The sequence below is a fragment of the Epinephelus lanceolatus genome, chromosome 9 (assembly GCF_041903045.1).
Source record: "Epinephelus lanceolatus isolate andai-2023 chromosome 9, ASM4190304v1, whole genome shotgun sequence".
NCBI classification, from domain to species: domain Eukaryota; kingdom Metazoa; phylum Chordata; class Actinopteri; order Perciformes; family Serranidae; genus Epinephelus; species Epinephelus lanceolatus.
Genome location: NC_135742.1, coordinates 15,155,323 through 15,175,737, shown reverse-complemented (window position 1 = coordinate 15,175,737; position 20,415 = coordinate 15,155,323). Strand labels below are relative to the sequence as shown.

The 20,415-nt window shown below is 41.6% G+C and overlaps 1 protein-coding gene across 8 annotated transcripts in view; it reads left to right on the top strand.

The window, feature by feature from the left end:
- The window catches only part of LOC117252594 (rho guanine nucleotide exchange factor 28-like), a 57,450-nt gene that overhangs the window by 7,912 nt on the left and 29,123 nt on the right, over positions 1–20,415 (top strand). For 5 of the 8 annotated variants that reach the window (XM_033619630.2, XM_033619631.2, XM_033619629.2 and 2 more), the window contains exons 5-10: positions 874–1,060; positions 2,820–3,003; positions 3,714–3,915; positions 5,930–6,005; positions 8,359–8,399; positions 10,129–10,201. In XM_033619630.2, the coding sequence (XP_033475521.1) occupies positions 874–1,060; positions 2,820–3,003; positions 3,714–3,915; positions 5,930–6,005; positions 8,359–8,399; positions 10,129–10,201 (763 nt within the window). Of the gene's footprint in view, positions 1–873; positions 1,061–2,819; positions 3,004–3,713; positions 3,916–5,929; positions 6,006–8,358; positions 8,400–10,128; positions 10,202–13,391; positions 13,671–20,415 lie in introns of those variants that run through there. The other 3 variants (XM_078170600.1, XM_033619633.2, XM_033619634.2) reach the window with 1 other exon arrangement.

Sequence of the window (20,415 nt, the reverse complement as noted above, 5' to 3'; positions counted from 1 at the left end):
GCAGGATGCTGGTCAATGCAGCTGTGCATTTCCAGGACTTTTTCAAACCACGCCAATGATTTTGACAATTACTGTGTGGAGTGTGAGGTGCTGGAAATGACGTGTTGCAAGCTTTGTACCACATCACTGTGGTTCTAGAGAACACACAATAATTAAATGTCATGTTGCTGGATGTTATGCGTAGACCACAACCTGTAAATTTCATGCAAATTTGATAATCGCTGTCACATAAGGCTGACTTCCTGTTATTGCTAGGTGTTGCTATGATGCTGAGTCAATATGGGCACGTAAATGTCTTCAGGACTGGACTCTGATCCAGCATGTGAAGTCTGGGGCAGATTTGACTATGCAAAGTCAAGTTACAGCAGCTTACAATGGCCTGCCTCGCCATGGCACGTTGTTCCGTGACAACACAAAAGCTTCACTGTTGGCATCATGAAGGTTCAAAAAGTTCTGTACTTGTAAAGTGCCTAAAATGGAGTGTTGTCACATGATCTATTGCATCATTATTTCGCAATTTAGTGTCACAATAGTCCGACAGTTATACCAACCAAATTTGAAACTTATCTGATAGACCCTATAGGTGGGGTTTTAAAAATTTTCACCAGTTCTGGCATGTGGGAAAATTTTTCATGAGTTTTCAAGCATCCCAAGCCCCTCAAAAATATGTGATACCACAGCAGAGTAAATATCTTTTCAAAAACAATTCCTCATACTTTCAGTGCCAGGGATCTTTGGGCCCCTGGCACTTCCGTCCACGGGCCCTAATACTCTCACCTCTGTTGCACAGAGGTAGTTTGGACACTGCTTGGTTTTTGTATTGCACACCAGTTATCACAGATTGTATCTTATTCATGACTGCTTCTTTCTCAGGACCTGGCAGAGCACCTGGTAATCCACGGACATTGCCTGAGCTCCACGGATCACAAGGAGCTGAGCAGCTTCTTCAACCTGGGCCAGGAGAGCTCTCGCTGGGCTATGGATCGTCGCGTGGCCTTGGCCATGGCCAATCTGGATATCCCCCAAAACTGGAATGTACTGGGGAGCAACAGTGGAGAAGGTGAGAGTGGGATTATTTTATCTCGCTGAACGGGCATTCCTGCGCAGATATGTTGATCAAAAGCATATTTGTTTTTTTATTATACAACATCTGTGAACACTTTGAAATTATAAAATGTTTAAACAGTGCACAATGGATATATAATAGATGAATATGTAACTTTGTAATGCAAATTGGCAGATGAGGAAGGTTAGAGTGTTTTAATTGGGTTTAAAGACAGATGCAGTTTTGTTTAAAGAGGCATTTACTTTATTTTATTATTTGCACATCAATTTCTGAACATAAATTCTTGAAGACAGTTTTTGTCATAACCTCATCTCTCAGCATTGCTCTGGAAACCTGGAGCCAGTGCTACCAAAGGAAGGTGAACTCTTCAACTCCCCTCCACCCCCCCTTCTTCTCCACCATCGTTCCCATTTTCCATGCTCACTGGGCTAAAATCGGAAGTGAACATGGTCACATGTGTGCTTCTGTTAAATTCATCAAAGCCAATTAAGCGGCGTGTAATGTGGTTAATAGAGCCTTTCCTTCTGGAAGTAGCCCTCGGCAGAGCTTAATAAATCTGAGGGCAAGTGTGCATATGTGGGTGTGCTGACCATCATGTTTACTAGATGCCACCATCTGTTTCTATGATCTGAGTGTTTGTGTAGGGCCACCTACATAAATAACAAACTAGATTTAGCATTAACATAGTTAAGGCAGTCTGTTTCATTGCAGCGTCTCCCTCTAAATGTCTGCAGTTAATTTGATAACACTGCTCGTGACGTCATTCTGCTACCGATGCTGTATGTGATTGACTAAATCTCTATTTTTCCTTTGGTGCTTACCATTTGTTTATAGCACAATATTCTGCATTTTTAAAAGGACTGGAAAAAATTAGCAAAACCTCATTCTGTCACAAAATCAAAAGACATTTATTCACATTCACTGCAGCTTGGCATCATTGTGTTCTTTGTGGACCGAGTACAGCTCTGAAATATTGAGCACTGACATTTTTAATGCAGCTGGCAAAAGTGTTATCTTGTGAAATCTGTCTTTATAGCTCACAAGGCCTGCACCCTGATGGGCTTTGGATGCAGAATATTCTTGGACAAATAGAGAAAGTGAAGTGGAGCCTTTTTGATCTGTAAATAAAGCCTGGCTTTGGATTCACCAGTTTCTGTCTGTTTGTATCCTATAAAGTAACCTCAATAGAAACACAATAAATTGGTTTTCAAAGTAAAATTGCATTTTCTCTTGACATGGCTGCAATGTGCTGACTTTGTGGCTGTTTTTCCTTTTGAATGATAAAACTTTAAGCCTCAAGAAATGCCCAGATTATATACAAATATTTTTTAAAAATGCAGTAGTACATTTTCAAGCTTACTCACTGCTTGACTGTAGCTGATTAGGTGCAGGCCAGTTACCTGGATACAGATATTGTTGGACCGTGTTGAGTGGCAGGAACAGAAATAAGAAGCTGTCGCTGCTTTGTCGAAAAGCTTTTATTGCCTTAAAGTGGGTCAGTGGAGCAGAGAGATCCAGCGCTGTGCAAGAGAAGAAATCAATCATTGACATTTAGGTTAATTATCATGAGTAGGTGGTTATCAAGACGGAATTGTCGACATGTTAGTTTCCTCCTATTTATCTCATTTTCCACCACACGCTTGTTTGTTCCCATCTCACTGTTAATTCCATTCAGCTGACTCAGATCCCACTGCATACTTTTATCTCTGCAGGTTTCTTTTTACGTTATTATATTTCTCCCCCTGATCGCCAGAGCACAGCCTCAGAGAGTCTCCCCTCCACCTGGCAGTGAGATGGGGTCTGTATCGGCTGGCAGAGCTGCTGCTGTGTCAGCCGGGGGGTCTGATGGCTGTCAGTCTGCCAAACGAAGAGGGAGTCACGCCGCTGCAGCTGGCACAGACGGCAGGCAACACCGAGCTCCTGGAGCTGCTCACACAGTAAGACTATAAGCTCCAACAGGGAGCGACACTGACAAATGAATCACTGTTTTGCTGTAACATTATGCGTGCAGTGCAGACCTTTCCCACACATGGTGACAGAAAGCTTTGCTTCAAATGTAGAAACAGCCCAGTTTTAGCAATCACCCTATTCATTAGTTACACCTGCTTATCCTCAGAGTGTCCCAGGGGGCTGTAACCAATCCCAGCTCACACAGGGTAAGAGACCGGTAAAACCCTAAACAGGTCAGCTGTCAATCAGAGGGATGACACATAAAGACAGATGACCATTTAAGCTCGCATATATATACCTTGCAGGCATATTTAGAGGCACCATTTAACCAAACCTAATGTCTTTGAACTATGATAGGAAACACGGGGAAAGCACAGGGAAAACATGCAGACGCCACACTGCATTCTTTAGATCTCTCAAATACTGTAAATATACTTGAAGTACATCTTATGAACACCTGTCAAACTCAAGAATGTTTTGTGCTCAATCTGGATCCATAAATCATTAGCACAGATTTATAGTCCGGTTAACATGACCTAAAAAGAAAAATGCTATCATCTGCTCTGACAGTGCTTTTAGAGATTTATTCATATAACCTGCTGTCTTTCTATTTTAATTTGTAATGAGAGAAACGATATTCTCAACCTTAATGTTGTTTGTGATTTGTGGTTAAACTAATCCACCTGTTGTGCTGCAGCCCACCCAACCCTCTGGCCACGCCGCCAGCAGGTCTGTCTCAGGTGTGGGCAGACCGGTCCCGCTTGCTGAGGTTCTGCCATGACACGGGGAACCTGACTCTGACCGTCCGCCAGAACTTGAGGTGGAGCTCAGAGGAGAGCCGGCACGCTGACATCCTGCTTCTCAGAGACCGGCTCAGAGATGAGGACTTCCTCAGAGAGGTGAGTTTGAGTATCAGTGTTGTCAGGTGCTAGTATAGGTAGATAGACAACACTGTGAGGTATGATCAGGTATTCAGATAAACATCCATATTATATAGTTACTTATATAGTATTTATATTGTAACCAATATGTGCAGACTGGCCATTGGAAAGTTTGGGAATTTTCCCAGTGAGCCAGTCTTGTATGATTTTCCCCAACCCCAGCATTGTAGACCGTTTCCAATACACTGAACTACATAAACAGTCTGAACAGGTCTTTTTGTATTTCCTGTTTAAATGTTTAGCAGCGTATGTGAAAGGCACCAGCTGACAGGAAGTACACATGGACCCTAGCTGTTGCCTGGCAATGCATTTTTTAGTGAAAAGGTCTCTATAGCCTATATACAGATATTCAATAGGTCATCTTAGCTGCTGCAACACGGCTGGTGCAATCCACAATAGCAGGTAGCAGTTGCCATCACAACTGAACCTGAAAGAATCTAGCACTTGTTGCCGAAACATGGAGAGAAAGACAAAACCTGCGGCCGGCAGTGCAGAGAAGGTGCTCTAAAAAAAGAAAAAGGCTTTACTGGCTGGTGTAACATTCATGTCAGGAGCTCAGACATATAAAACAAGCATTGGACAATATATTGATAATGGGATACAAGACTAGGTATCTCCTTAGATTTTGGATATCATAATACTGTAAGCGTTGTCTCTTCTTGGTTGTAAGGCTACATTACAGTAAAGTAATATAGTTTTCTGAACTTAAGAAACTGTTCTAGCTGTTCTAATATTTGCCTTTACTCACTTAAGCCCCATTTGCATTGGATATAATATTGCCTGGGGACTAAAAATTCCACCACAAATTACCAACCATATTTCACCAAACACAGCGGTCATGTAATAATATTAGTCCTGTGGGAATCGGCATCTCTGTGATTTAAGGTTGTATTTAGGTTTTTTGTGTTCTCCGTGCCTCAATTTGGCCTTTCTTCCAGTAGAAGTTTTGAGTAGCATTTGAGGTGCAGGACTCTCAAAGATGATGAGATGGATGACGTGACAGTGTGTGGCGTAATCAGTTCTATTTGTTCAACCCACATTTATAAAGGAGAAAAAGGAGGTTAACACTGTATAACACCACTGGTGGTGCTGTGTAGTGTTTCTGTGTTGTGTAGAGTGGACTTACAAATGACTGTGTGCATCATATCTTGCCTCTAACATACAGACTTCACTTATCCTGTGCAAATGGGCTGCATGGAATACAGACGTTTGGGTTATTTCAATTTCAGTTAATACTAGCCCTGTGTGAATAGAGCTTTAGTTATTCCATCCACATTACTGATGGCTATCTAGTAAAATCTTGTGTAAATATTTTGTGAAAGCACCAATAATCAACCCTACAGTATTGTCACAATATCAATATTGAGGTATTTGGCCAAACGTGTCTTGATGTTTGACCTGAACCCAACATTTTACTCCCTACTCTTGAGAAAGAAAATCACAAATATAGTGTTCTCTATGTAAATTTAGTTTGCTGTAAATATAGTGTTCTTTATGTGTATTTAGTTTGCTGTAAATATAGAGTGCTTTGTGTCAATATGTACTGTGAATATTGTGTGTTATAGAGTCTGCTGGTTTGTTATTTAGTGGTGTGTTTAAATAGTGATAACTGGTTTGCAGTATTTTGAATAATACTGAAAAGGTCAGGTGATCATTACATTAATTTCACTTTTATTTTTCTTTCTATACACACAAACATGGAGAGGAAAACTCTGGAAAATGTCCTAAGACAATTAATACAAGTTAACAGACTGTGTTTTTGATTCATCGATCAGCAAATACATTGTGTCAGTTTTAATTATGTGTATTACATTAGGGCGGCATGACAGCAAATCCACGGGCTGCTTCTTGTTGTCAGTCCACCCCTGGTAACTAATGTACCTGAAGGTATGATCAAAATAAAGCCTCTTGGAGACCGTGTAATTTCACATATCTGCATTCTCCTACTGAAACATCACCTTTCCTCCCACAGATCAAAGCTCTAAGGAGGGAGCGTGTGGAGACCGTCCTCGGGAAGGAGGAGCTGGTGGATGATCCTACGGAGAACGGTATCATACACTTCCTAATCTGTCTGCTTTGTGGGATTTGAGAGGCCTGGTTAAACTAAACCATCCAGTTGTAACTCTTCTCTTTTATGTTGCAATGCTCTGTTACTTTTTGCTGAAGTGGTTTAGCAGGCTTGAAACTGTGACTTGTATCAGGCTACAGTATTGATAGACATTGGCTGCCCTCCTGTGGCGGTTTAAAGGTATTGCAAGTCTGTAAAAAACAAAATAAAAGTGGGCAAAAGAGTAGATTAAAGTAAAATATTCTTGTGAGAGAATCAAACTGTTTCATCAAAGACAATTCTAGTGTCTTGTGTGAATTGTGACAAGGTTATATTATCATAAGAAAACAAAGACTTCAGTCACAGCGTTTTAATTTGGAATATATTGATCCCTGCATTGGTATATTGTGCAAACCTGCAGAGCAGGCAAGCTATATGTTTATAACTAGTGCTGAAACCATTAGGTAGGCAACTTGTATGTCATTTCATTGATAGACAATGTTGGTATTGGTTGATTTTTTTTCAAGGAAAAATGGCAATTACTTAATGGTTCTTAGATGTCTTCACTGCTTTCCTCTGCTTTGTATCATTCCACATTCCACATTTTTGTTTTGAAGTGATGTTTGCAGTGGTGGGATGTTACCAAGTACATTTACTCTATTAAATAGTAATTCAAAGTACTTTTTCTTTATGTGAGTATTTCCATTTTATGCAACTCCTCCATATCTCAGATGGAAGTGTTGTGCTTTTTACTCCACTTTATTGATTTGATAGCTTTGCTGACTTTTCAGATTACAGTTTTTCATCCTGTTCCTGTCCAGTAAATACCACGCATCTTCAGATGTGTGATTTAGATTTCTTTTCTTATAAACTGAAGGATGAGATAGTCTTTAATGTGTTGAGAAAATTCCCCTACTTCTTAATCTAGATAATCCAATTTAAAAAACTGTCGTGGATCAGATGAAAAATGAATCATCACAGAGCTGGAAACAGGGCTGTTTTTCTGACACCATGAAAAGTTGACCTTTTAGAGATAGTACAATGCACATAATGCACGTTTTTATTTCTTTTTTTTATTTTAGTACTCTATATTTACACACTTCTATTTCATACTCTTTTTCTTACTTCTTATAATTCTCTATTCTTTACATCAGAGGGACTGTGACAAATCCCAATTTCCTCTCGGGATCAATAATGTATTTCTGATTCTGATTCTGATAGATGGTTCTCACAGTAGGACATGATTTGAAGTACAACCTTAAACATCAACCACAGTAAAATGCAACATACACATTATGGCATTGATAATAATCCATAAACATCATATATATAGTATAACACTGACAGGGAACAATTGACTGCGTAATGAATACTTCCGTTTTCATACTTTAAGTACATTTAGCTGATTTTTCTTGAGTAAGGTTTTGAATGCAGGACTTTAACTTGTTGTAGAGTGTTTTTACAGTGTGGTTTCAGTACTTCTCCTCAAGTGAAGGATCTGAATACGTCTTCCATCTCTGGTTGTTTGGTTACAACAAGCAATTTGGAGATATTATCTTTGACTCGGGGCTTTTTTTATTTTAAAATTTTCTAATATTTTATCATCAACGGATAGTGGATGATGAAAATAGTCATAAATTGCAGCATCTTTTGTTTCTATGCACGTGTCAGTAATATTCATGGGTATATAAATTGAGATAATCAATAAAAATGTAAATAGAACATCTAGTTAGTCAAAGGATGAATTTTGGAAGGTCACCCTCTCCTTTACAAGGTTGTTTTCTTGTACCCTCGGTCTCTCTGGCTCTCTGCCTCTTGCTGTGGAGCCAGCTGGCATCACTGTATCAGACTTGAGTGAATGTGTTTTAGGGTATCACACTGAGGCACAGAAAGACCTTTGTCAGATTAGAGTTGTTGTTTAGTTTTTTCAGTACTTTACATCTTCTCCTTTCTCAGCCTTTACTGTTTGTTCTTCCTCTTCTCTTGTATATTTTGTCCCTGAGTTTCCCTCCCAAACTATATATCCTTTATAGGTCGCTGCCTCTTCCCTCTCCTACATTTATATGCCTTTATATTTTTACATGACCCCAGGCTTTGTATCAAACCACCCATACACTAATTTCTAGGCGTTGCTGCTTTGTTTTTTAGTAAGCAATCATACACCGTGTCCTTTGATCTTAAATGAAAGGAAAGGAAAGGCCACACGGTAAAGATCTCCCCAAGTTATGAAAAAAGAGTTTTTACATGGCACATACATCATTAAAAACTGACAAACATCTGTGTTTACTTGAGCCTCTTTTGAAGTTTAATAGCTGCTGTATGTGTGCATCTGAGTATGTTTTCTCCTCTTACAGCACTGTACTCTGATATCAACGGAGCTGCAGTGGAAGAAAATGTGAGTATTTGATGTAATATTTCATATAGGCAGGAAGCTGTGGACCGAAATATGACCAGGATATATATTATGCATGTTGTAAATCTCACATTTGTTAAAAGAATACAGAGGAAACTAGACTAAACTTTTTTCTTGCATGCCTTCTTTGAACAAAGAATTAAAAAAAACTGAGAAAATTCTTTATTAATATTAAGTGACAGGCAGCAAAACTATATCAACGATATCAGAACATCCGCTTACACACTCTCGCACAACTTGTCCATTGTTGGTGTTTTAAAGGGTTAGCTCAGATTCACCAGTCACATAATAACACAAACAAAATCAAATCAAATCAACAACCACAGCTGACCAAAGTGCTGTACAAATTAAAACAATGACACACAGATTTATAGCAATATAACTTGTACACAAATATAAAACAAAATAACACCAGTAAGAACAATTACATACCTTGGAAAAAAAAGATTAAAACCACTACGAACAAAAAAGGCCATTGAAAATATGTACGTTTTAAGATTTGTCTTAAAGGTGTCAATGGAGATGGAGCATTTTATTACAAGTGAAAGGCTATTCTAAAGCTTTGGGGCAGCTACCGCAAAGGCCAATCTTCCTTTACCCACCAGCCTCGATCATGGGACAAGAGGTTAAGAGGTTGGGAGTTGTGGTAGGGGCAAAGACGTCCAGCAATATACTGGGGTGCCAGCCCATGTATGGCTTTAAAAGCAAATAAAAGAACCTTAAAATCAATCCTGTATTTGATAGGTAGCCAGTGCAGGGATGCCAGTGAGGAGTCTCGCCGCAGCATTCTGCTCCAGCTGCAGGCGAGACAAAGATGACTGGCTGACACACCTGTACAGAGAGTTGCAGTAGTCAAGAGAAGATTAATGCAGTGAATATAAATGATCAAGGCAGTGGAAGACCAGCAGCTCCCGTGTTCAGCAAGCTAAAATAAATGATTTGTCAATGGATTTTGGCTTTGAAGAGAGCAAAGATAAGTTTTTTTATTTCAGTTCAAGGTCGGAAGGGGCCGTCTGTTTGGGCAGTACTGAGTGTACAACTGGATAAATGAGACTGAGATTATACTGCACAAGTTGTGTAAGAGGTTGTAAATGAATGTCTTGATATAGTTTTGCTCTTGTAAACTGTGGACCCCTGTGACTCCAATTCATGAGGATTTTTTGGTTATTTGGAGGATGACGTGTTCCTTTACAGCGCTTTCTCTGATGAGATGAGCCAGTTATAAGCATAAATCACAACCTATCCCTCCAAAAGATTCCTAATTTTCTGCCAACAACAGGTGCAACTTAAAAAAATTGGATATCTATTTTCACATTTTAAACTCTCAAAGCTCCATTTAATCTCCATCAACATCTGCATCAGGCAGTGGCACCAACTGCCTCTCAATGCTCCACATTGTTTCACTTTTATTGTTAAGGTGTTGGAGTTGGCACCTTGCACACGCCACTGAATGGCGGACTTTGTGAGCAGTCAAGTGTGTGTTTCATGTTTTGAGAGGTGTGGCATGTGCACATGACTCTGGTCATCCAATAGGAGCTGTTTTATGTGATACAGATGGTTACCTAATTGATCCTTCTCTGTCACACACCTAGGCACTTGTGTTTTTGTACTTAGCTCGACTTCATTTTTCGTGGCGTGCTTGTAGCCTGATGAGAAAGGCTCACTGTGGAAATGTGCCTGCTGCTTAGTGAAAGCTCTTCTGTTGCTTCAGGACTATGAGGAGCCGCTGATGTTTTGCCTGAATGAAGTGGACGAGGAGGACAACCCATCGCAGTCTGACTCTGGTAAGGATTTTATTTTTAAAGTCCTTTTAAACTTCCCGTCTGAGCGAGGTTCCTTTCTCAGAAGCCTGCTTTTAGATATGGTTTTAATTTTAGAGTTTGCGGTGCCTCAGCTGCAGATCGTGTTTTGAGCAGACTGAAAGTGATCATTGTTGTTTTAGGTGGCGTTATATTCATAGGAAGTTATCCAAGTAGCTTCTAATCATTAAGTGAGTCCAACTGCAGGAAACGTTTCCTTTCCTGAACAGAACTTGGAACTCAACTCTAATCCTCTCGACTATGGCTGTCTACCATCCCCACGGACTATAGGATCACATTTCAGCCCCCTGGCTTCTCTTGCCCCCCCTCCCTCTGGAGTTTTTGGAGTCTTTTCACTCTGTGTTTACAGTGATTAGGCCACTGAGAAGGAATCTTGTTAATGCGACATGTAGAGAACAATCCTGCGTCATCCTATTCCTGCCAGCATTGATGGGGGGACAGAAATGAATCCTTACTATGTGGCCCAAGGTGGCTTTACGCTGATCTGCTTCTGGATGGGAATGGACGGATTTGAGAGTGGGAACATCCTGCGGGTTAATAATTGGCTCATGTTGCTGCAGAGCAGACTGATGCCTCAGTGTAAGAATGCTGCGGTTACAAGCTGAGGCCTCAGGCTTTATAACACTTGGCACTGGACATCTGCAATCTGAACTTCCTGTGGCTGGTGTTGTTTTCCATGCTATATGGTTTAGCCATTTTCTCAGTGTGCATATGTGTATTTGTGTGTGTGTGTGTGTGTGTGTGTGTGTGCGTGTGTGTGTGTTGGCTGCTTGAGGATTTTCACATTTTCTGGTCTTTGATGACCACATGCCTGTGACCTCGACTGGTCCCTTCAAACACTTTTTTGTGGTTTTGATGAATAATGCTGGTCACTAGAATACTGTTTTCTCTGCAGTTTCCCCTCAATGCCATGTTCAAAATAAAAAAAAAAAATAGCTCAGACTGAAAGTGACTAAGGATTTCTACATGTTTTTATTCCGGGATTACAATGCCTATTTGACCTTTGAGGAATTTCAGTTCCTCATTAGACATTCCTAAGCTGTCGGGCATAACGAGTGACTGGCAGGTTTTTATTTTTTTTAACAAAGAAGTGAAGCATATACTGCGATTCCAGTCTGTTTTTATCATTGAGCTAATGCGTCATCAAATAGACAGACAGAACTTCTGTATTCAGAGCTTCAGCGAGGGATGAGGAATTTTGAGGGTAGCTGTCATGTTCCCCCTGTCTTCTTGATGTCAGCTCTTTCCTCTCTCCAATTTAAAGGACTTAAACTTCACCGCCATCACTGTAATTACATGCAGATGTGCTGTAGCAGGTTGTACAAGGTTTGCAGTGTCAGTGTAAAAGTCAGAAAAGCTTTTAAGAAAAGACAAGCTTCTCTCTCTTGTCTCCATCCTTCGCCTCTCTCCTCTTCCCCCACCTCTGCCCTCATAATGCCCCCGAAATTCAAATACCCCACCCAAAACACACACTTTCCCCCAAATACCTACATACATGCACAAACAGACAGACTCATGCACCCATGCCCCCGAGTCCCATCCTCCCAGGTCAGCATTTTGATGTGAGTTTAGTGAACAAACAGCAAATGCCACTTCATCCCGAGGAGCTCTGCTCTCCACAGCTGAAGAAAGGAAGGAGGTCGATGTGTGTGTGTGTGTGTGTGTGTGTGTGTGTGTGCTGTCAGTGTGTGTGTGTGTACACTTGTGTGTTTGAGAGGGAGAATGCGGTTGGGAAGAGCTCTCTGAAGGGGGCAAGGGGTATGGGGAAGTGAAAAAGGGGGTGTTTGTGGCTGAATGGGGGTTGCCAGGGCTTTACTGAATGCAGTTCTACAGCAGCCTGTTGAGATCCCCAGGGAGAGAAGAGTGGATGAGTGTGTGTGCGTGTGCGTGTGTTATAGCGGAAAAGAGAGTGAGCAAGAGAAAGGGATTTATGATATGGATAGTTTGGCAGGGTGACAACAGACGATGAGCACATCGCCGGGAACGCTAACAAGAGTCTCCGACCCCGGCTGAGGGATCTAATTGGAGAACGGAAAAAAGGCTTAAACCTCACACAGACCCCACAAAGGCAGCATTAATGTTCACTAGTACAGTGCCAACACCCCTCCCCATGCACACACACATCGTCAGACACACACACAAACTACTTTCTATAGTCTCAGTGTACCTCTGTTTTCCTCCTCTGCATATATTCTGCCTACAAAACCCTTCTCATCCCTCTTTTCTCTCCTTTTTTATCACATTCCTTCATTTATTGCATTTATAAACCCGTGTTTGGCGTCTTTCCACAGTGCCATTGTCTGATTTGTCTCTTAAACCCCCTTCACCATCCCTTTCTGTCACTTTTACCACCTCTAGCCAAACTTACTTTATTCCTCGCTGCTGCAAATGGAGCACTGTACTCCTGCAAGTTGGCAAGAGGAGGGAAAGGGGAGAGAGAAAAAAACTGCATGGAAGAAGAAAACAGCAGCGGCTCTTACTGCTGTCTCCATGGTGAGGCTGCTGACCTGGCAGACTGCTCCCCCCTCCACGCTCCGAACCCCTTTCCCCCCTCAGCTTGGCTTTGACATGCTAAAATATAGAGAAAGAGACCGCGAGAATGGAGTGATTGAGAAGGACTCTCTTCAGACGTGGCATCAGACATATTTGGGGAGCATGGCTCGCAGCTCTGCAGCCTGGCATGTCTCTGAGACAATCATGAACTCACAGGGTTAATGATTTCTCCCGAGTCTGAGACTCACCTCTGCTAAGCTGTCTGCCCTCATGTTTGTCTTTGCTGAAGGTTCTGAAGTCACTCCTATGTTTGACTTTGTCTCTGTCTGTTTCTCTCCCTCCTTCAGTCACTCTTTCCGGCAGTCAATATACTCCTCCCCCCTGCTCCTGTCAGCATGTGTTGATCCCTCTCCCTCTCCCTCTCCCCCTGTACTGTGTGTGGTAGATGAGTGACTGAGGGGGACAGAGACTGACTGTAGAGACACATAGATTTGAGAAGAGCAGTCAGAAAGAAAGGAAAAAGTGCTAGATAGAGAGAAAACTTGAGGAAAAAGAGCAGAGGGAAAAGACAAGGTTCGGTCCCGGCTCTGTTGGACAGTTGGTGCAGAGTTGTCGAGGGGGAAGGGGAGGATTTTAGGGGGAGGGGTGGCTGGGGGAGACAGAGGGGAACATGCTGGCTCACTCCTGAAGTGTCAGAGTGTCTACAGCGAGGCTCTGGAAAAAGGAGAGTGAACGTTGCAGCTAGTCCGCAGTCTGTTCAGCCACTGGGAAATGGATGTAAACTGAGGCGCTGTTCATTTATTTATCAAACACCCTGAGCTGGTTGGATGAAGATTTTCTTGAAGATAGCAAATCATGGATTCTGACTCGGACTCTCCGTTCAACTACTCCTGGCCTTCTTTCCCTAAAATGAGGATGCGCAAGAAGACAGGCAAAAAAGGTAACACTGAGTGGTGCTGTAATTAATAGATGTGGAATTAATATATTCATTTAAATAAGCAGTGTTTTCTATCATGTCACACTGACTGTTACTTCTTGGTTTGTTTCTGATTAGCCACTAGAGCTGACAGTTTTAATTTCACAGATTTAGAGACTTCGAGAGTTATTGAGAGGACAAAGTCTCACTGATGTGTTAATTGCTGCAGTATTTGAGAGACATGAGATGCGTGTGGTTTAATGTCACAAAGATAGCTGCTATCTTGTACACATTCAGTTTTCCCCTTTTCAGTTGCTTCTATTTTCTTAAAGCGGTTACAGATGGCAAATGGAAGACTCTACCACAAACTGCCCTCCTGGCACTCTCCACTGTGGAACAATACAGTTAAAATTAGACTGTTCCCATTACACATTCTTATTCCCAGGCCTCCTCTGCAGCATCGAGTCAATCACAGTGAGATAACTGCATGTTTGCCGGTGATGTAACCTGATATCTGACAGTGTTTTGGGGAATGTCAGATGTCCACTCCAAGCTGATGGAGTGCTTTCGACATCCCCAGTACGCAGTGTTGTGTGCATGAATGAACCCCGCTAAGGAGTCGTGGCCTCGTGTGACTGCTGGAAGTGCAAAAGAGGGGCCCAGTACTTAACTGCGTGCCTTCATATACCTATATGCATAGATTTCTGACAGCACGCAGAGGACATGTCCTCCTTAACATTTGTCCCCCTCAATAAAAACACGAAATCAGCAGAGGACTTTTATTTACTTGATGCAGAAAAGGCAAAAATTGGTGCATGAAAAAAATACCATAATGCAGAAATATAAGTGTTTGATGCCCCAAATTTCCCCCCAAAGTTCCCCCCCAAACCCCCCATTTCATATGTGCCCCCCCCCCCCCCCCCCCCAGTGTTGAAATGAAACCTACACTCTTGCATGTACTTCTGCTCAAGCACCTGCAGTTGATAATCATAACCAGTGTTGTGTCACCAAGATGTCGTGGGAGTTAAAGTTCAGCATGTTCCACAGTTTATTATCAATATATGAGAAGACGAATCAAAATCAAGTTAATCCTGGTGCGTAAACTTGGCCCACAAGCTTGTTGCTTCATCATTAGTCATGGGAGAGCAGAAGTGAATGCTTAAAATAGAGCAAAATTAAACCAGGATGGTTAAACAGTTCATTGCTTGTGTGCAAGTGCCTGTGTGTGTGTTTGTTGGGAAGAGAGACAGAAAGAGACAGAGGAAGATCGAGTTACTGCCATTTTTGTGTCATGGCTCAACTCCAGTGGTCTTTTCCTCATCTTTCACCATAAACCTCTGCAAGATTATCCATGTTATTGCTTCTTAATCGTGATTGACGTCGGCAAAATTTATACACACTGCCTGTCTGTGCAGTGGAGCTGAAGAGCAGAAACAGCGGCACTGTATAAACTTTATAAACCGACATGTATTCTCAAAGTGGATTTAGAAAATGTTCAGAGTCAGAATTTGAAGTGAAACAGCTCTGGTGTAACAATGCACCTGCAATGTGAAATGTGATTTCAGGTGTGTGGAGCCGCAAGTTTATTTCTCCACTCTGAGGACCGATCGCTGTTAGCTCTTAGTTTACCTCTTCCTGGATCTCTCAGGCCGGGTGACGTACTGAAATGTAAACACAGTGGGGAACGCACAATGTGATGCTTGGACCGGGATGTTTGACCACAGGTGTCATAACTCAGAGTGGGTTTGTGGATTTTGGTGGACAGTTGTTTTAATGATTTAAACGACCCTCCATGAACACTGAAGTCAAATAATTAACTCTCCCCATCTTATAAGGTAATAACACTCTTTGTTTTGATTCCTTTAGACTCGGCTTGTTATTTTAATCCGCTCCTAATTTCTCCTAGCTCTCGCCAAAGTGACAATTGTTTGGAGCTGTGCTTAGAAAGTGATCTACGTCATAAAAGAAGGGACAGCATAGACAAATAACCTCCTTACACTCATAATAAACAAACTAAGTGTTAACGCAATTAACAATTATGATTCTCCATTTATCTTGAACATTTTGTTTTGCAGCGTCCAGCACACCAGCACCATCCAAAGAGAGTAAACCTTGAGAAAGAGTCCTTGTGACAGCCTTGCCTCCCCCCTCTCCATCCTGCCTTCCTCGATCTCCCTCTCCCAGGGGTGTGCATGGGTTGAAGGGTCACTCTCTGTGTTTAACTGCCCTGGCCTGGAAACCTGGCACTGACTGCTGTCTTTGTCTGGGTCTGTGAAGCTCGGGCTCTCTTTTTCTCTCCCCGCTGCTGCTCCAGGCGCTGCTACTGTATAGGGTTGGCTCTCGCTCAGGGACATGCTCTGAATATCACATCACTCCAAATATACCTTCTATGAGCAAAATCCTATAGAAACAGCCCCACGCACTGCTCTGCGTTCCTTAAAACCCTCTCTGAAATGGCAACCTGCGGACAGCAATCTCCGTCTCAGCGATAAAGGCGGCAGAAAGATTGATTTTGCCCGGCTCTAACTTGTTAGAAATATGAACTCCCTGGTCCTCTGTTATTCCCCCGGTTAACTAATGTTAAACACAGATCACAGTGCCTGACAGTAATGTTCACTGAGGCGGTGTTTATGGGTCAGAGGTGTGTGAATGATCAGGCCTGTGGCAGCCAGCTGTGGCTTTGGGCCTGGCCCAGAGCCTTAGCTATTAGGCCTGTCTGTCAAGTTCCTTAAGTGGGCTCATATGAAATGGTATCTGCTTTCAAACAGCGGTTTGACCCACATCCAGAGTGTGACCCTGTCTTTGGATTTGATGTGGAAGTAAACTAATCCTACGGCACACAATAGAAGGTCTAAGGTGACTTTGTGGAGGTGGTATGTAGCTAGACGTAATGTTTTCATGTGGAACTAAAAGGATCCAGAATGTTTTTTAACAACAGAAGAACAGGTTGTAATTTTTATATTTTGCTGTTTTGCTATTTAAGTTCTGGGAGATTTGATGCAGTTTGAGATACACTTCATAACTTGAGGATTGATGTAGAGTGGGCTCTGTATATTCTGCAGTGTCTCAACCTGAGTCTATATATTTACATTTTTTGTGGATGGAACAGGACTCATCTGGTGTCCTCATCAATGTCTGCTTGACTCCCCGTTGCCTCTCAGATTTATTGGGCTCACCACCTACAGGAAGCACAGCCAATTGTCGGCCTGATTTACTCTCCGCTACAGATGCTGGACTTCTCTGGTCTTGCTGTGGTGCTGGCAGCTTGGAAACTATGGATAAACTCTGAATTTGTCTCGGTTTAATATCTGCTTGATGAGTTTAGGTGGAAACAACAGCAGTGCCAAAGACATGTTTTCGCACCACTGGCATTGTTTCAGGCACGGCTTGGCCAGCGTAAGGTGAGACTGTCATTAGAAGCATAATAATATAACTGAGTTAATGAGGCTGCCTCTTCTGGTTAGTGTGATGAGTACTGCACGGTTAGCACTGGTTGCTGATGTGGTTTAAAGTTCTTTTTTCCCCAGCAAGTGGTTTGCAGATTGTGAAATCTCCTTTTCATTGCTGCACATCACATTCATACTGATGTCATACCTGTGAGCCGCTGAATTGAGCACAATCTGTTTCTGTGTGCTTACTTAGAAGTTCCACTGGAGCACTGAGGGGGTTAGACTAAGGAGTAGTGAGGGGGGTAGGTACCTTGTAATTTGGTGATGTGGTTTACTTAGTTCTGTTCATGACTGGCTAGATATGATTTGTGTTTTGCAGCCTAAAACTTTCAGATGTTTTGTTTAGTTTAGTTTAGTTTAGTTTAGTTTAGTTTAGTTTTGGAAAACTCAAATACAGCAGTTCAGGCGTATATAACATCGTCAAGGATAACATCATGGTCCCTGATTTTCCATCAGACCTACCACTACACAACAAAATTTAGACAGTCAAAAGCGGAATATGCTCGACCACAACATGCCGCATCCCATCACAACAACCCAACCACAGATGTACATGCCAGTAAAAAACAAAAATACACATATACATTCTTTGTTTTTTATAAGAACCCCAATTTCAGTGTACAAAACAACCATGACCTTATTTGCCGATGCTTTCCAGCAGCCTGTGTTTGAACATTTTCTTAAAGGCTTGTGGGTTCTGCACCTCCTTTATTGCAAGAGGCATTTTTTACCACCCTGTATCACCAGCTCAGACAAAAGAAACCTTACCCATCATGGTTTTGAATCTGTAAAGACTCAGGTTAGCTACCCTATCTCTGATACTGTGATTATGGTTTTCTTCTAACCTCTTACAACCCTAATTCCAAAAAACTTTAGACACTGTGTAACACAAAAATAGAAATCTTTTTTGAACTATATTCAACTGATTAAGGTACAAAGACAGGATTCCAGAACAGTTGGGACAGGGGCAGTAAAAGACTGGGAAAGTTTGTGAATGCTCAAAACACCAGTTTGGAACATTTCACAGGTAAACTGGTTAACAGGGAACAGATTAATGTATCATAATTTGCCATGAAAGGGGGATCCTCGAAAGGCTCAGTTGTTCACATGCAAGGATGGTCACTTTGTGGAAAAACTGTGGGGGCAAACAGTCCAACAGTTTAGAAACAGCATTTCTCAATGCCCATTGTAAGGAGTTTTGGGATATCCCATCTTCAATCGATAATCTCATCAAAAGATTCAGAGAATCCAGAGAAATCACTACACATAAGGATCAAGGCTAAAAAACATTACTGAATGCCCATGACCTTTGATCCCTCGGGTGGCACTACGTTAAAAAAACAACATGATTGTAAAAAGGATTTTTCTACAAGGGCTCAGGAACACTTGGAAAACCACTGTCAGTAAACACAGTTCATTGCTGCATCTACAAAGCCAAGATAAGTATCTACCATGCAAAATGAAAGCCATATATCAACAACATCCAGAAATCCCACCGACTTCTCTCGGCCTGAGCTCATCTGAAATAAACTGATGCAAAGTGGAAAATTGTGCTGCTAGGTGACGAGTCAACATTTCTAATTGTGTTTGGAAATCTTGGATGTCGTGGCTAAAGAAGGAAAGGACAATCCAGAAAGATTAAAGCCAGCATCTGTGATGGTATGGGTGGTGTATTAGTGACACCACAGGTAACTTGAACATCTGTGAAGGCACCATGAATGCTGAAAGGTACATAGAGGGTTTTGAAGCAACATATGCTGCCATTCAGAAGACATCTTTTTCAGGGACATCCTTGTTTATTCCAGCAAGACAATGTCAAACCACATTCTGCACATGTTACAGCAGTGTGGCTTCGTAGTAAAAGAGTGCAGGTGCTAGACTGGCCCGCCTGCACAAAATACGACAATACAGACCCCAGACTGTCGAGCAACTGAAGTCCTCAGTTCCCGAATGCTTCCTAAGTGTTGTTAAAAGAAAAGATGATGTAACACAGTGGTAAACATGCCCCTGTCCCAACTTTTTTTGGTTTTGCAGCCAACAAATGCAGAATGAGTGTAAATTTACAAAAACATTTTATCAGTAAATATCTTGTCTTTGGACTATATTCAATTGAATGTAGGTCTGGAAGGATTTACTAATCGCTGCATTTTGTTTTTATTTAAGATTACACAGCATGCCAGCCCTTTTGTTGTAAAATAATTGTTGAAGTAATTGGGGGCTTTGCTATTTAAGAACCTATAGACCATATTAAGTTGGATATAACATGCTCTATCCTCAACTGGGAGCCTTTGGAGCTGAAAGACCTGAGACCTGCCAGCATGACTGCTATGATCCAGTCCTAGCACTACTCAGACCAATTTGTTTTGTACTACTTGATACTTCAAAGATGATTGCTAAGGAAGAAACAGAGATCTACATTTCACCACTGATGGCAGACTAGTAGCTGCAACAAATTAGGAAAAAAGTCAGTAGACCAGAATGCTGGTTCATTTTTGATTGGTTTTGACACCATTCAAAATCAGCCTCTCACAAATAACTATACAGGATTCAGATGTAACACACAGGCCACACAGTGAGTGTGGAGCTGAGATATTTTTTTAAAAAAAATTTGGACGAATTTTGACAGAAAACTCAAACACTGTTATGAACTCGAACACACAGTAGAAACTACTGAAGCTGCACACAAGACTGAGTTTGAGCCTTTGATTACCAAAGTTCATTTTTGACCTTTTAAAAAGCAGCTTACAAAACAATCTCACCTCATGGTCCATTTAGTAGCTCTTTTAAGCTTTTGACTATATCACATGATCTTCTTCAGCTGATGGAAGTTTCCTAGTAGTCAGGGAAATACAGATGTTCCATTTTTACTGAACAATGTTGTGTCCTTGTTGTCTTTACATTTGTGTTCATTTTTGACCTTGAAAGCAACAGTTGACAAAGAATCACACCTTAAAATTCATTAAGTTGCTGTCTTGTTTGATCATATCACATGATCCCAAACCTTCGTTTTCAATTGTTATTCCTGCCAGTTTATAGCTCATGCAGATGAACCTTTGTCTTTTATTGAGGACAATAAGCATTCTGTTTAAAGGGATAGCTCGGTTTTTTGGAAGTGGGGTTGTATGAGGTTCTTATCCATAGTCAGTGTATTACCTTCAGTAGCTGTAAGTTGGCACGCCCCCTGTTTGGAGAAGCAGACGGGAGTATCACCAAAGAAGCTCAGGAATGTACTGCTGGGGATGGAGGTTAGAGGTAAATTGTATTTTAGCTGCTTAAAAAACTTCTACATACAAAAAAACAATATCAGCCTAAATGGACAA